The 12,362-nt window shown below is 39.2% G+C and overlaps 1 protein-coding gene across 3 annotated transcripts in view; it reads left to right on the top strand.

Moving 5' to 3' along the window:
- The window catches only part of PDSS2 (decaprenyl diphosphate synthase subunit 2), a 125,892-nt gene that overhangs the window by 98,214 nt on the left and 15,316 nt on the right, over positions 1 to 12,362 (top strand). For all 3 annotated transcript variants that reach the window (XM_074862219.1, XM_074862218.1, XM_074862217.1), the window contains 2 exons: positions 7,239 to 7,412; positions 8,879 to 9,010. In XM_074862219.1, the coding sequence (XP_074718320.1) occupies positions 7,239 to 7,412; positions 8,879 to 9,010 (306 nt within the window). The remainder of the gene's footprint in view (positions 1 to 7,238; positions 7,413 to 8,878; positions 9,011 to 12,362) is intronic.

The following is a 12,362-nucleotide window of genomic DNA, read 5'->3' as shown; positions in this document are numbered from 1 at the left end:
TTAGGTAGGAAGCGATCACGCTGATGAGCTGAGCTCTCCCCTCGGTGGAAGCGAGAGCCTGTAGCAGGTAATGGCGTGCTCGGGAGACGCCTGGGGCCACAGGCTCGCCAGGTGCCACGGCTGCACACGGAGGACGACATGCACAGAGCGTCCTCTGGCATCTCTCAGGAGGGAACCCTGGGTGGAAGCATGGCAGCAAGGCAATGTGGGGAACTCGGCTGTCCTTCTGCGCCTGCTGTGTCTAACCTGTGGATAAACAGGCTTCAGCCTTCGGGGTTGCTCCCAAGTACTGTACTGTGCTCAGGGTTATATGTTAAAATAGATGACGTCTTTGAGAATTTTGCAAAGAATGTTTAAAATTTTATTTTCTGTATTCAAGTGAGTTTCTAAATACAAGTAGATCCCAGATATATATTTTAAAAAACAACTACTTTTTTGTGTGTAGAACTAAGGCTATACAAGTTCATCTCAGCAATGAAACTGCATTTTATTTTAACCATGGCCCCTGTATAAATGAGAAATGTTGTGGACTCCTTTGGGCTCCTGCCACTGTAGAAGGTCTTAATCTTCTTTTTCTTAGTCTTTCTTCTTCTGTTTATTTTTTGTTGCATTACTGAAGCACTCCACATGTGTAGATTGGAAGGGAAGTGTGAGATAAGCTAAGCACAGCTGCATGATATTTACCCTGCCCTGGCTCAATTACAAATAGCAGACTTATTTTGTTTCAGTGACTTTTTCTGTCTAAGGGAAGTTGAAAGTACAGTATACAATTTGTAAGGGAAGCCTAGGTAACTCAAAACACAATTAGTATGGTAGCATAATAGATACTGAAGTTTACATGACAGTGTTTGAAGTTTAGTCTTTATAACAGGTAGTGTATAACTTCAGATGAGGCCTAGAACAAACAAGTGTGGGATCTACTTTTTTTTTTTTTAAATCTTATCCTCTGAGAAATTTGGTTCCATGTTTTGTATGAGACATATCCCTGCTGCTTTCCTCACACTATTCTGCTGAGGCAGTGTCCCATCTGTGTCTTGAACATCCCTTTAGCAAAGATTGACAAATGGACTAGGTCAGTTGTTGATCTGTTTTATTTGTATTCTTTGTGTGTCTTCCCTCCATCCCTAATTGCAATTTGACTGAAACAAAAATGTGAACTACATTTCCTAGAGGTAAGATAAATGCTTTAATCTACTCTGCAACTAAATCTCAAATGTCAAACTTTATTTCTTTTTAAGAGTAGGGCATAGGGGTGTTGGTAATGGCATTTTCATTGCTGGGAATGTCTTAAATTTGGATAAGCAGAAGGGTATCTTCTCACCTTTTTTTTTTTTTTCCTTGTTGAGGCAGGAAAACTGTACTTCATATGTTAAATGTCTTTCATGCAGTTGTTATAAAGCTCCTCAGTACCATAAAATAGACTAATTTAGCATCAAGTTGTTTTGAGTTTTGCTAGATGTCTACCTAGATGATACATGAAAATACAAAAATAACTGCAAAATTAACCTTTCTCCTCTGAGACCCTAAGTTCATGTTTATCCCCCCAAAAAAGTTTGTTTGCTTCATTTGGATGACCCAGTAGGAGAATTGAAAGAATCATTTGACCTAACAAGACTGACCTTATTTACTCCTGAAGACTTATAATAGATAAAATTATTTGACAGCTCTTATTACCATATTTTTTCTCTGTAAAACCACATGCAATCCTACAGCCATCCCATTTTAGTACATTCATTTTGGTCATTCTTCATCTTGTCTGCATAGTGAGTCATTAGATCTGTGTGACACGGGGAAAATAAAGATAATATTTAACTTCATCTTTATTTGAAGACAATCTAAACTACAAACTTCAGTTGCAAAGGCAGCCTGCCACTCATGTTCAAAGCACCAACTAGCTGCTGTGCTTTAAGACATTGCGTTAGCAATATTAAGCTAATATTTTGGACTGTAAACTGGAGCAGAAAGGGGTGACATGATAACCCTTTGTAGCTTTGTGTGCTAAATCCCGTCTCATCCCAAAATTCTGTGAGTGAAGGACATTATTCCCAATTCCAGTCTGTCTTTCCTAAATCTAGGTCTAATTTGGGAGTAAAAAACTGTGCTTTAGTGAGTGCAAAGATGAAAGTTGTCTAATCTGGCCTTCAGTCATGATCGTGGTACCTATTTTTAACAGAAAAAACATTGCACTGAGTCTCCGTTTCCTACTTTGAGGAGAGTGAAGGCTTCGAAAACGTTTGCTAACTCACAGAACACTGTCACACTTCTAGAAACCTTCTGTCTTAATATCCCAGATCATTTAACAAATGTAATGAAGAATGCTTTAACGTTCCTGTCAGTTCACTGAACAGGGACAAGAGATACAGGGGAACTCAAGGTCAAACAGCAGAATCAAAAGCAGTACTTGAGTATGTTGGCTCTTGTGCCAGACCTTACCTTACCTGCCAGACCATTCTTGCAATCTTAAAGTATTAGGGATTTTCATGGGAAACTACTTTGTTGGTTTGGGTGGGTTTTCTCCTCACCTCCAGAATATCTAACTGATGCTAAACGTGCATTACCAAAAATCGTTTTTAGTGTCAGATTGGGACCGTTATGTAAGACAAGAATATTTCCAATGACTAGAGGAGCTGTTAGGTATTTTTGAAATTTTTGATGCAATTGTATAAAAATTGTGCATAACTAATATGTAAAACAAGTTTTTAAAAGAAATACATTAGTGGCAAGCACTCATTGTACCAAATATGAATTAACAGGTATTTGTTTTAGACTGCTGTAGGGTTTTTTTTTTAATGAAAATAAGTTTATTTTCCAGTGAAGCACAGACTACATGCAGTAGGTTGTACCAGTTCTTTGATGTTTGGTTACCAGTCCTGCTTTGAGGAGTAATGTTTTGGGGTACTGCACATGTCCATCAACTGGACTGATGTAAGTCTATGTTATAAGTAAAGGATTTGCTTATAAATTTTACCTTGGGAGGTGAATCAAATGTATTTTGAGTCATGTAAACTGCCTTTTAGCAGGGCAGCAGTCAGAGCTTTCACTTTTTTTTTTAAACAAATGTTTCTGTTGCAAGACAAAAGGGAACGATAAAATATGGAATTTGTGTAAAGAGCATCTGTGAGAAGAATGGGTAAATGTGTCAGAGGGGGGAAAAAAGCATAGCTAGAAAGAAAACCAATCCTATTTGTTTACTGCTTTTCTTCTTTTAAATACTAAGCTTTTCCAGAGAGATTTAAAACTAACAGATGTGGAGAGATATTTAAATTTATTATAAATTTTCAAACTTTTTTTTTTAAAAACATGTGTTGCTTTTCTATACAGTGTCACAATAAAAGTATTAGGTAATTAATGGGATGCTTTATTGACCTATCTGCAGACACCCTTGTTCCTCCAAAAGCCGTGAAGACATGTATTAATAGACCAATAAAACATGCCCTGTCATGTTCAGCAAGCAGGAATACATCTGTTGAAAGCTTATGCGAACCACATGCAAGATATTTTGCAGGGTCTTGCTACTGGTAGAGGGGTTCATAGTTGCATTGGATTTTATGTATGTAAAATAGAAGTTCGTGAACTACCTAATTTAAAACTTTAAAATGCTATTAAAAATATTTCTGTGTGTTTCTGTGGATTATTTGCCCATTGAGAACGAAACTAAAGTTTGATATAAGTGGTTTAGACATTTCGATCATTTTGTGCTACAGCAGGTAGCTAAGAAAGAGCTGTCATGGTATGGAAATAAGATAAAGGCTCCCTTACAAACTGTAGCTGAAGTTTTACATTGAAAAGTCTCTGACTTCTACTCCTTCCTGGTTTTGCAAATGGTTTTGTGCACTTTTAAGACACAGTTTTCATCCGTATTTTCCTTAGTATATTTTCAACCGAACTGTGTATAAGCATATTCTTTGGTGTGACAAATCAAACTGAGTTATTGTAAGTGCCACTTTTGTAATGGGGAACCTTGTTACCATCACAAAAAGCTGCCCTTCCTGATAGTTATGATTGCATATTTTGTCCTGCAATTCCATTTTCTAAAAGTTTTTGTTTCCTATTGCCTGAGATGATTGTTTCAAACCCAACTTAAATTATGGAAGTAGCTTACAAAAAATCTCAACTAGCCAATTTTTCTAACAAAAGAGTAACCAACCTTGCCATTTGTAAAATGGGAGTACCTTCAGCTGTTCTTAATTACCCATAGGAAATTGTGATCGACAGAGCTCGATTCTGATATTTTCCCTGTGCTCCCATGCCAACAATATCCAAACTGAATCTGGAGTTGGTTGCTTTCTTCCAGGGATTGTGAGAGGTTCGGCTCTCTTCATCCAGCTTCTGCTACCCAGACAGCATCAGGGTTGGTTGTGATCTGGACCCATTTCTTGGTGACAGAACTTGTGAATGCAGTGACTCCATAGGCATTAGTTAATTGAATGTCTGAGCACTGTCAACTACAGCTAGAATTAATTTGAGTTTAAAAAGGCTTTTATATGAAAGGCTGCTGCTATGAGTCTTCTGGGACAGCTAATGTCCACTTTTATATTTATCCTTTGAAATATCCACTGTTGACAAAACAAAACAAAGCTTGCAAAAAAAGTGAAAATTTCTTTTAAAATAATAAGTGCTGTCATGATGTCAGATTTCACAGACTTTGCAATCTACAACTAGTTTCATTTTTCCCTTGATGTTTTAAAATAGTGTTTAGATATTGTCATACATACCCTTGTAAGAATGCGGTGTGGTTGGTGGACAGTTTATATATAACATGAGAGTTAAGCTTGGATTGTTGGGAAACTTTACTGAAGAAAGGTTGTGTCTGCCTCTGCCTTAAGCAGCAGAAACTTTAGGGGTACGTGGTCATAAGACATTCTGTGATTAAAATCAGCTACATTTATTTTGGCTTGCAAGCTCATATGCTAAAGCACATCCAAATGGGCATAATGTCTGTTTACAACTGGCTTCTTTCTGTAACCCAGAGATTCACAATACCTGTGTTTTTAAGATTTCAATACTGTATCTTCAAATGTGTCTCAAATTTTTAAATTTTTTTTTTTGAAGTTAGATGTCTATTTTGGATGCTTGAAGCTCCTACATGGTGTTCACGTAGTGGACAGTAACTTGTGCCATCATTTTCAATCCTGTGATGAAATTCAAACTTGTTTAAGAAGAATATATTTTCTTAACAAATCGTAGAATTAATTTCCTTGTATATGATGAGTTGCAATTACTGTTTAAGCTTCTTCAGTTCCTGCAGCTGATATTTGACAATGTCCACATTTCTGTTACTGCTCAAAGGTTGCAGCAAGCAAATGTTTTCAACTTATGGGTCTTCTGAAAGGTTTTCTAACTTAATAAATTGTTTCAGAATACCTTTCTAGAATATTTTTGTCTTGGTTGGATTTAAAACAAATAATTATAAAAATCACTGCCAATTTTCAATATCATCCAGCAAATTTTAGTAAATACTGTTTTTTCACTGAGCAGATTGGTTGTTAAAGAAAAGATTGTGTTGCGTCTTCCAAGAGCTCCTGATTTTAAATTTAAAATAAATTGATCTATATCTGAGTGGGAAAAAAAAGACTTGATATATAGGAAACTACTTGAATTAAATGCTCATTTTGACATTTTGCCAGTCATGGGAATTTGCACATGCTCTGGGCTGAGTTAAGATATTAAAACAAAAATACTACAGTAAAATGAAACACGAGCAAAGTTTAGGCTTGGCTTTGTAAGTTATCATATGCATAATAGCAAACATGTGGTTTCTCTGTTCTTCACTTTCCTTGTATAAGTTAATAGTATGTCTGAAAGCAAAGGCATTTTGATACAGCTCTGTGTTACTTGGCATTGCAGAATTCTCCTACTTTTTCCATTAGTCTCAAATTATCCTCTCCCTTGTAACGCAGCACTTCTGGGTGATATCCATAAGGGAGGAAAATTAGAGCTGAACGGATGGATTCTATTTCATTTGTTACCGATTTCATGACAGATAATACCTTGCTAGAAAACTATAGGGTCACACAGAATTACTTCTTGTTCATTTCTAAGTAATTTAATTGACGTCACTTTGAGGGAAAAGGCTTGTTATATAAGAAATTTTTTTAATATTACTTTTTCAAAGAATACCTTTGGCTTAGTGTATGCTACAGATTTGGTTGAACTGAGAAATTACAAACTTTTTAATGCTTATATGCTTGAAATTTTTTCTGTTGCTTCTCATTACTGATTTTAGTTTTTTTCTAAGCGAAACAGTTGTCTTTTCTGGTTTTGGGTTTTTTTCCCTCTTTAGAGAGTACCTAAAGGTGTGACAGTAATGTGTATGTGCAAACGATTACAAGTCATAAGCTTTGAAGACCAATTAGTAGAATAGTGGCATATTAACACCTCGTGAGCCAAAGTACCCCCAGCTGAATTTGAGTTTAGGGGGAAAAGATTGGATGTGTGTTAATTAAAACACTTTGTGGAAAGTAATCCAAATTAATATTTTGGATACAAAGGATTCTGAGAAGTGTTGAGTATCTTTGACCTTACAGTCAAGGTGATAAAGTTCACTAGAGGCATCACTGAGATCTCTATCAGTCCCCTGGGAAAGTTAATACCTGTCATTTTCTAAATCACAGCTTTATTTATTTATTTTTAATACTTTCATTTCTCATCCTTAATATGGAAGTAGAAGAGGTACAAGTCCTCCATCACAGCCCTTGATTTTTCCAATGCAATTCTATAAGGATTTTTAATACCTTTTGTAATTATTTTTTTTCTTGACTACAAAGGAGAAATTGTAGGGACTTCTCAAGTTTGTTTGGGATTGTTGATTCTTGGTAACTGGCAAGGGGCTGAAGTGCAGTTGTACTCTGGGTTTTTTTGTTTTGTTTTATTTTTTCTTTTTCTTCTCCTCCCCCCCCCGCCCCCCCCCAGTCCCTCGTGAGGAATATGTCAGCTGTTAATGTTCAGTGTAATGATACAGTCATTAAGAAAAAGATCTATGTTGAATCTGTTGACAGCTCCACATATTTTGCATTGTTCTTTTTGAGCAGAAAATGAAAATGTTGTTTGTGGAAGCTGCTAGTATATTTGTTCTGATACTTTTCCCTACTCATCCCCAAAAGAATGCCCTTTATTTGGCACCGTGGCACCCAGAGTTTTGTTACTCACCACGTGTCACGTTATCCTGTGCCACACTTCTACGAGATGACACAGCTGCAGTTCTGGTGTTTTAATGTTAGCCTTTGTTTCATTTTCAGGAGAACTGTCTTACAGATGATATCAGCATATCTACGTGGAAGGAGCAGGTTTTCCTGTCACATAGTGCCTTGCTGGCAAAGAGCTGCCAGGCTGCAATGGAGCTAGCAAAGCACAGCGCTGAGATTCAGGACATGGCATTTCAGTATGGAAAGCACATGTCTATGAGTCATAAGGTACACCTTTTCCTTTCCTTCTGGGATCTTAAATACAGAAAGACTTGTAAGATGTGTTGCTCTTGAGCTCTGTTGTATACTGCCACTATGCTGTAGACTTTTGCTAGCAGGTCAGTGATGCTGAGAGATTTGACTGCTGCCTGGTGTGAAGTTTGCAGAAGCTACTGGTATGAACAGTGCTTATGAACTGGCAAAATCACACTGTGATAAGCAATGTGGCTTATTTCATTCAAGGCTTTGTTAATGTCCCTCTAGTGCATCTTTCTGTAGCAACTTAAAACTTTACCTTCTCTGCTCCTATGTTCTTGAGGCCTCTGTCCCAGTAACAGGAGTTGCAGGAGAAAACATGTGTTGGGTCTCAGCTGCTGCCATACAGAGATTTGTACCAAGAGGCTCAACTGCCTGCAGCAGCACACGAGCTGATGCATGAGCTGCAGTGGCTGAAGGACCTGCATACGTTCCCTTCTGAATAATCTGCTGTGGAGGTAACTTCCAGAGCGGGTAGCTGGAGGATAAGGAGGGAGGTCACCAGATACAGACAGAAGCAGCCTACACCTCTGCAGCAGTAGGATTTCCCAGAGAAGGCCTCTGACCTCCATTAGAAGTCTATTTCAGTGCACAGCTAGAGTAAGTGCAAAGGAAAACACACACAGTGTGGAACTTGGATCCTTGGCACTCTTGTTTTGCCCTAAAGATCTGCTCCTACTGTATTGCACTACTTGCAAGTATAGATGTAGCTTGAGACAGGCAGACAGACCTCTCATCCGCTTCAGCTGAGTTGGTTTAGACGGTTTCTGGTTCCTCCAGGAGAAGGAAGTGCTTTTATAAAGCATAGCTTTACTGCCGTAGAAATGCCACTATATGTTATTTCTAGGTACAACTCTACCAGTAGATTGCTTCTAGTGCAGACTATAGCCTTAATATTTTGTGTATGCTTTAATATTAATACATTCACCATTGACAAATAGTTGTGTGTAAAGGATTGCATAATTTTCAAAGAAAGCTCCTAGCTATGTAACATTTTCTTTGTCAGAAGGAGGGTCATATTGCATCGGCTTCCTCAGGTACTGAAAAGTAGAATGTATTACCCTTCACAGATTGAAAACTGATGTTCTTCCCACCAAAGTCTGGATCATTCTTCCCTCTATATTTTTTTCTGCTTCCTGCCACTTGACAGTTGCCTACCGGGGTGTGTCTCATCACTTGCCCAGCTCTGCAAGCTGTCCTTTACCCATTTCTTTGCAGATTCTCTCCATGCTTCTCTTTGCCACAACTTTCCACCACTGCAATGCTTTCAACATCTTCCTATCCCTCCCCCATACTTGAAAAAGTGCAACCAAAGTACAAGTGTCAAAGCAGAAAGTGGTGAGTAGGTATAGAATCAGGATATGGACCTGGATTCGGTGAGTGGGTGGATATGTATAAACTCGTCCTGGCAATTGAAGAAAGGTGTTCTTCTCTTTCAGCTACATTCAGACCTTCAGCCATTTGTTAAAGAAAGTTCTAGTGACACGATGGCCTTCAGTTTGAATTCTGCTCCTGCAGTCCTCCATCAGGAATTCCTTGGAAGAGAGGCATGGATTAAACAGATCAGAGAGGTAAATTATTGTTTAGAATTTCCTAGTTTTGCCATTTGTATCTCTCTTCCTATCTATACTTTCAATCTTCAGAGAAACTTAGAAACTAACAATGGAAAGGACAACATAGAGGTTGCCTCTGCTTTCCAATACTTAACACTTCTCTCTTCCATGCTTTCAAGAGGGGGAAATCTAGGGACCTGACAGTCGAGCTCTGTCAAAACTTCTGTGTGTCAGTGTAATAAGTGGATTCATTTGCGTGGAGCATATGTCTGTTCCTCTGCACTACTTGTGCAGTCCCGTCTTAGCTTAAAGCTACTTTCACTGGCAGCTTAAAGCAGAGAGCTTTGCATTACAGTGGTTGAAAAGTAGGCACACATTTCCTTCTGCCAACTTGGCTCTGGGAGCAGTAATTTTGGATGGGGGCAGGGGGAAGATCTGGGGGACTTGGCTTCCTGACCACTACAAAGTATTTGTGAGATCTAGCTGGTAGATATCCTTATTCTTCGTTCTCTTAATTCAGCTGTTCTTTTCCTCTAACCCTTAGATGAGGAAGGCAATAAGATAGCTACATGGTGTAGACCTTTTTTATGTACCATGTAGCGCAGCAGGATTCAGGCCCATAAATATCTTCCTGGGTATTGCTGAAGTGCAAATAGATAACTGTAGAAGACAACAGGAAGGGAGAAGGGGGAAAACAAGAGAATGCTTAATTTTGCCCATTTTGGTGAGTTCCTGCATCAGTCAGACATGTTTTGTCTGTCTAAACAGCAGTGATGACTAGCATTTGGAAATTCCTGCAGCTGTTAGAGTTTTCAGTAGAATGGCTTCTGCCTTCAATAAGAAGCTAGCTCTGTGCAAGCATGCTCATTCAAGATGTGATGTGCTGGCTGAGGGCTCCTTTCCCAGCTGGTTTGAAAGCAGGACTGTCAGGTAGAGGGTGTGGAGCCTGAGCCACTGCCTAGTTCTGCATTCATGATGGCCAGGTTGCAGCCTGCCTTCACATACCGCAAGCAAGCGGAGTCGTCTCTTCAGCAGTGAAATTTTGGGAAGTCTGCAGAATCTACAACCTTACAGTGGTATGGAGTTGGGGGAATCTTAAAGTGAAGCAAACCTTTTGTCATTTTGAAATTAGGGGCTGGTAGTTTATAATGTGTGACAAGGAATTTTGGAATTCTACGATCTCAACACAAGGCTCGTATGTGAGTTGAATGTAAATGGATTTGGATGATTGCAGTTGGAGAATAATGGTATTACTACAGCACAGTGTATAAAAGCTTTGAAACAGTTTCCCATCTGCAGAATCTAGAGGAGGTCGCGGGTCTCCAGGAGTGCCGTCTGTCTGCTTACCAATTCTCATACCAAAAATGGGCATCTTAGAAACAATGAGGCAGTTCTCTCTGGGGGAGGGGAGGGGGCGGAGAAGTGACATGCACTATGCAAAAGTGTCTGCTAACTACTACTTTAGCTCAACACAGAGTGGAAGACCTCATCCAGGAGCGTTTCTTGGCTTGTGTCGATTTAGAAAGGAAAATTACCTTTTACTAACTACAAGCTCTTTGAGATATCATCCATAGTCACATTCACCGTGTGACATTCGGTGCAGGCCAAGCACTCAAACCAGAGACTTTCTCATGTTGGCAGTACTCATAAGAGTACTCATAAGCCACCCTCTTGTGCAATGTCATTTGTATGGTTTAAATAGGCAAAGTACACACAGTGCACTCAGTCCCTGTCAGGTAGAATTTTTCTTAGTAGCTGAGTTTATGATGAAGCATATGGAAATCGTGACCTTTAATTACTGCTAAGTATCTGGCTTTCTCTGTTGATTGTTTGCCCATATAAGCATTCACACGATGGATTAAGTACAGCACGTCCCCTTGGCAGCTTCCTCCTCCTCAGGAAGGTCTTGGAGTTCAGGAAAGTGGAGGTAGAGAGCCCCATTGCACCTAGTAGCCTCCACAGTGGTATACTGCTCAGAAGACATGTGCCTAGGACTCAGTGCCTGTCATGCATTTCACTTAGGTGAAAGCAGTCTTCAGAGAGGTCATGAAGGATGCCTGAACTGCCGTGGAGTGCCCAGAACTTGTGTGATTACCTCACCACAGTTCTTTTGCTAGAGGCCTGGATACAATTGCTGTTCCTAAGGTAGCCTTTGAGTGGAGATAGCCATGTGCACCTTTCTGCTGCTGAGCTGAAGACCTTTTAAAAGCCCCCTTGTCTCTTCATTTGGAAAGAGCAAACCACATGAGATACCCAGATGCAGAAGGTTGCATCAACACTAAATTGTATGTGTTTTGAGAAGATTAGATTCTGATTTGGATGAAATCTAGAGTCCTTAAAAAGGACTTGGGATGTGTATAGCGGGAATACTTGTCATAGGAGGAAAATAACGTGTAGGTATGTGTGTGTGTGTATACATGGAGATATATATATATATATACACACTCAAACATGAATGAATGATCCACAAAGACCCGAGTCTCTCCTGTCCTCACTGACCTCACCACCAACACCCCCCACCTTTGTGCGTTTAAAACTGAAATGTCCAATGAACTGTTCGGTCAAGTGTCTATTTTTAAAAGAGTATGGGTTGGAGCAGAGTCCTGAAATATTTAAAAAACCAAACCAACTCCAACCTATCCAACCTTAAATCGTTCCTAGGAAACACTGTGTTAGACAAAGAAATGCTTGAATGCTGCTCTTCTGATGAAGTGCTGTAATAGTTGCTGAATGCAGTCTTACTGAGCTTTTGGAAAGCCCTGTTTTCTTAAAATTTAGCAGATAATCCAGGATTATAGGATGGAGCATTTCCTAGGGGTCAAAAGACAGAAGAGTTGGTCACTTTTAGCCACTTACAGATACCTCTTGCTAGACAAGAACAAAAATTCTCTGGCTTCAACAGACATCCAACACCTAAGCAGTGAGGTACAAAAGATTGAAGTTTGAGTGAAGAAATTAAGTAGAATCCCCAAGAACAGGTCTAGAATCCATGTTAGCTCATAGCATTTGTAATTTAAAAAAGAAGTAAGTCAGAAACTTGAACCATTTCATCTAGGCCAAGGTAATCCATGTGCTTTCCACCATATCTTTCTGAGCCTTCTCAGAAGAAGCAGGACTGGAAGCATTTCTCAAGTATAGGTTTTAAGACATGTAAAAGGGGCCATCTCATCTGAAAAAGAAAAGTCAATCTCGGAAAACATCCTGATAACCTGCTCCAAAAGCATTGTCTTAAGCAGACCACAAGTGGATGGTTTATCTGATGCATTTTGAGTAATTTCGTAGGGGATTCAGGGATCCTTCTCCCTGGCAAGGTGAGCTGATTTCACACCACTTCGTTTATTAATGAAGGATGTCATGGTATTATTGTCCC

Source organism: Strix uralensis, chromosome 3, assembly GCF_047716275.1.
Source record: "Strix uralensis isolate ZFMK-TIS-50842 chromosome 3, bStrUra1, whole genome shotgun sequence".
Classification (NCBI taxonomy): Eukaryota; Metazoa; Chordata; class Aves; order Strigiformes; family Strigidae; genus Strix; species Strix uralensis.
The sequence above is the reverse complement of the archived record's forward strand: the minus strand, read 5'-3'. Positions and strand labels throughout refer to the sequence as shown.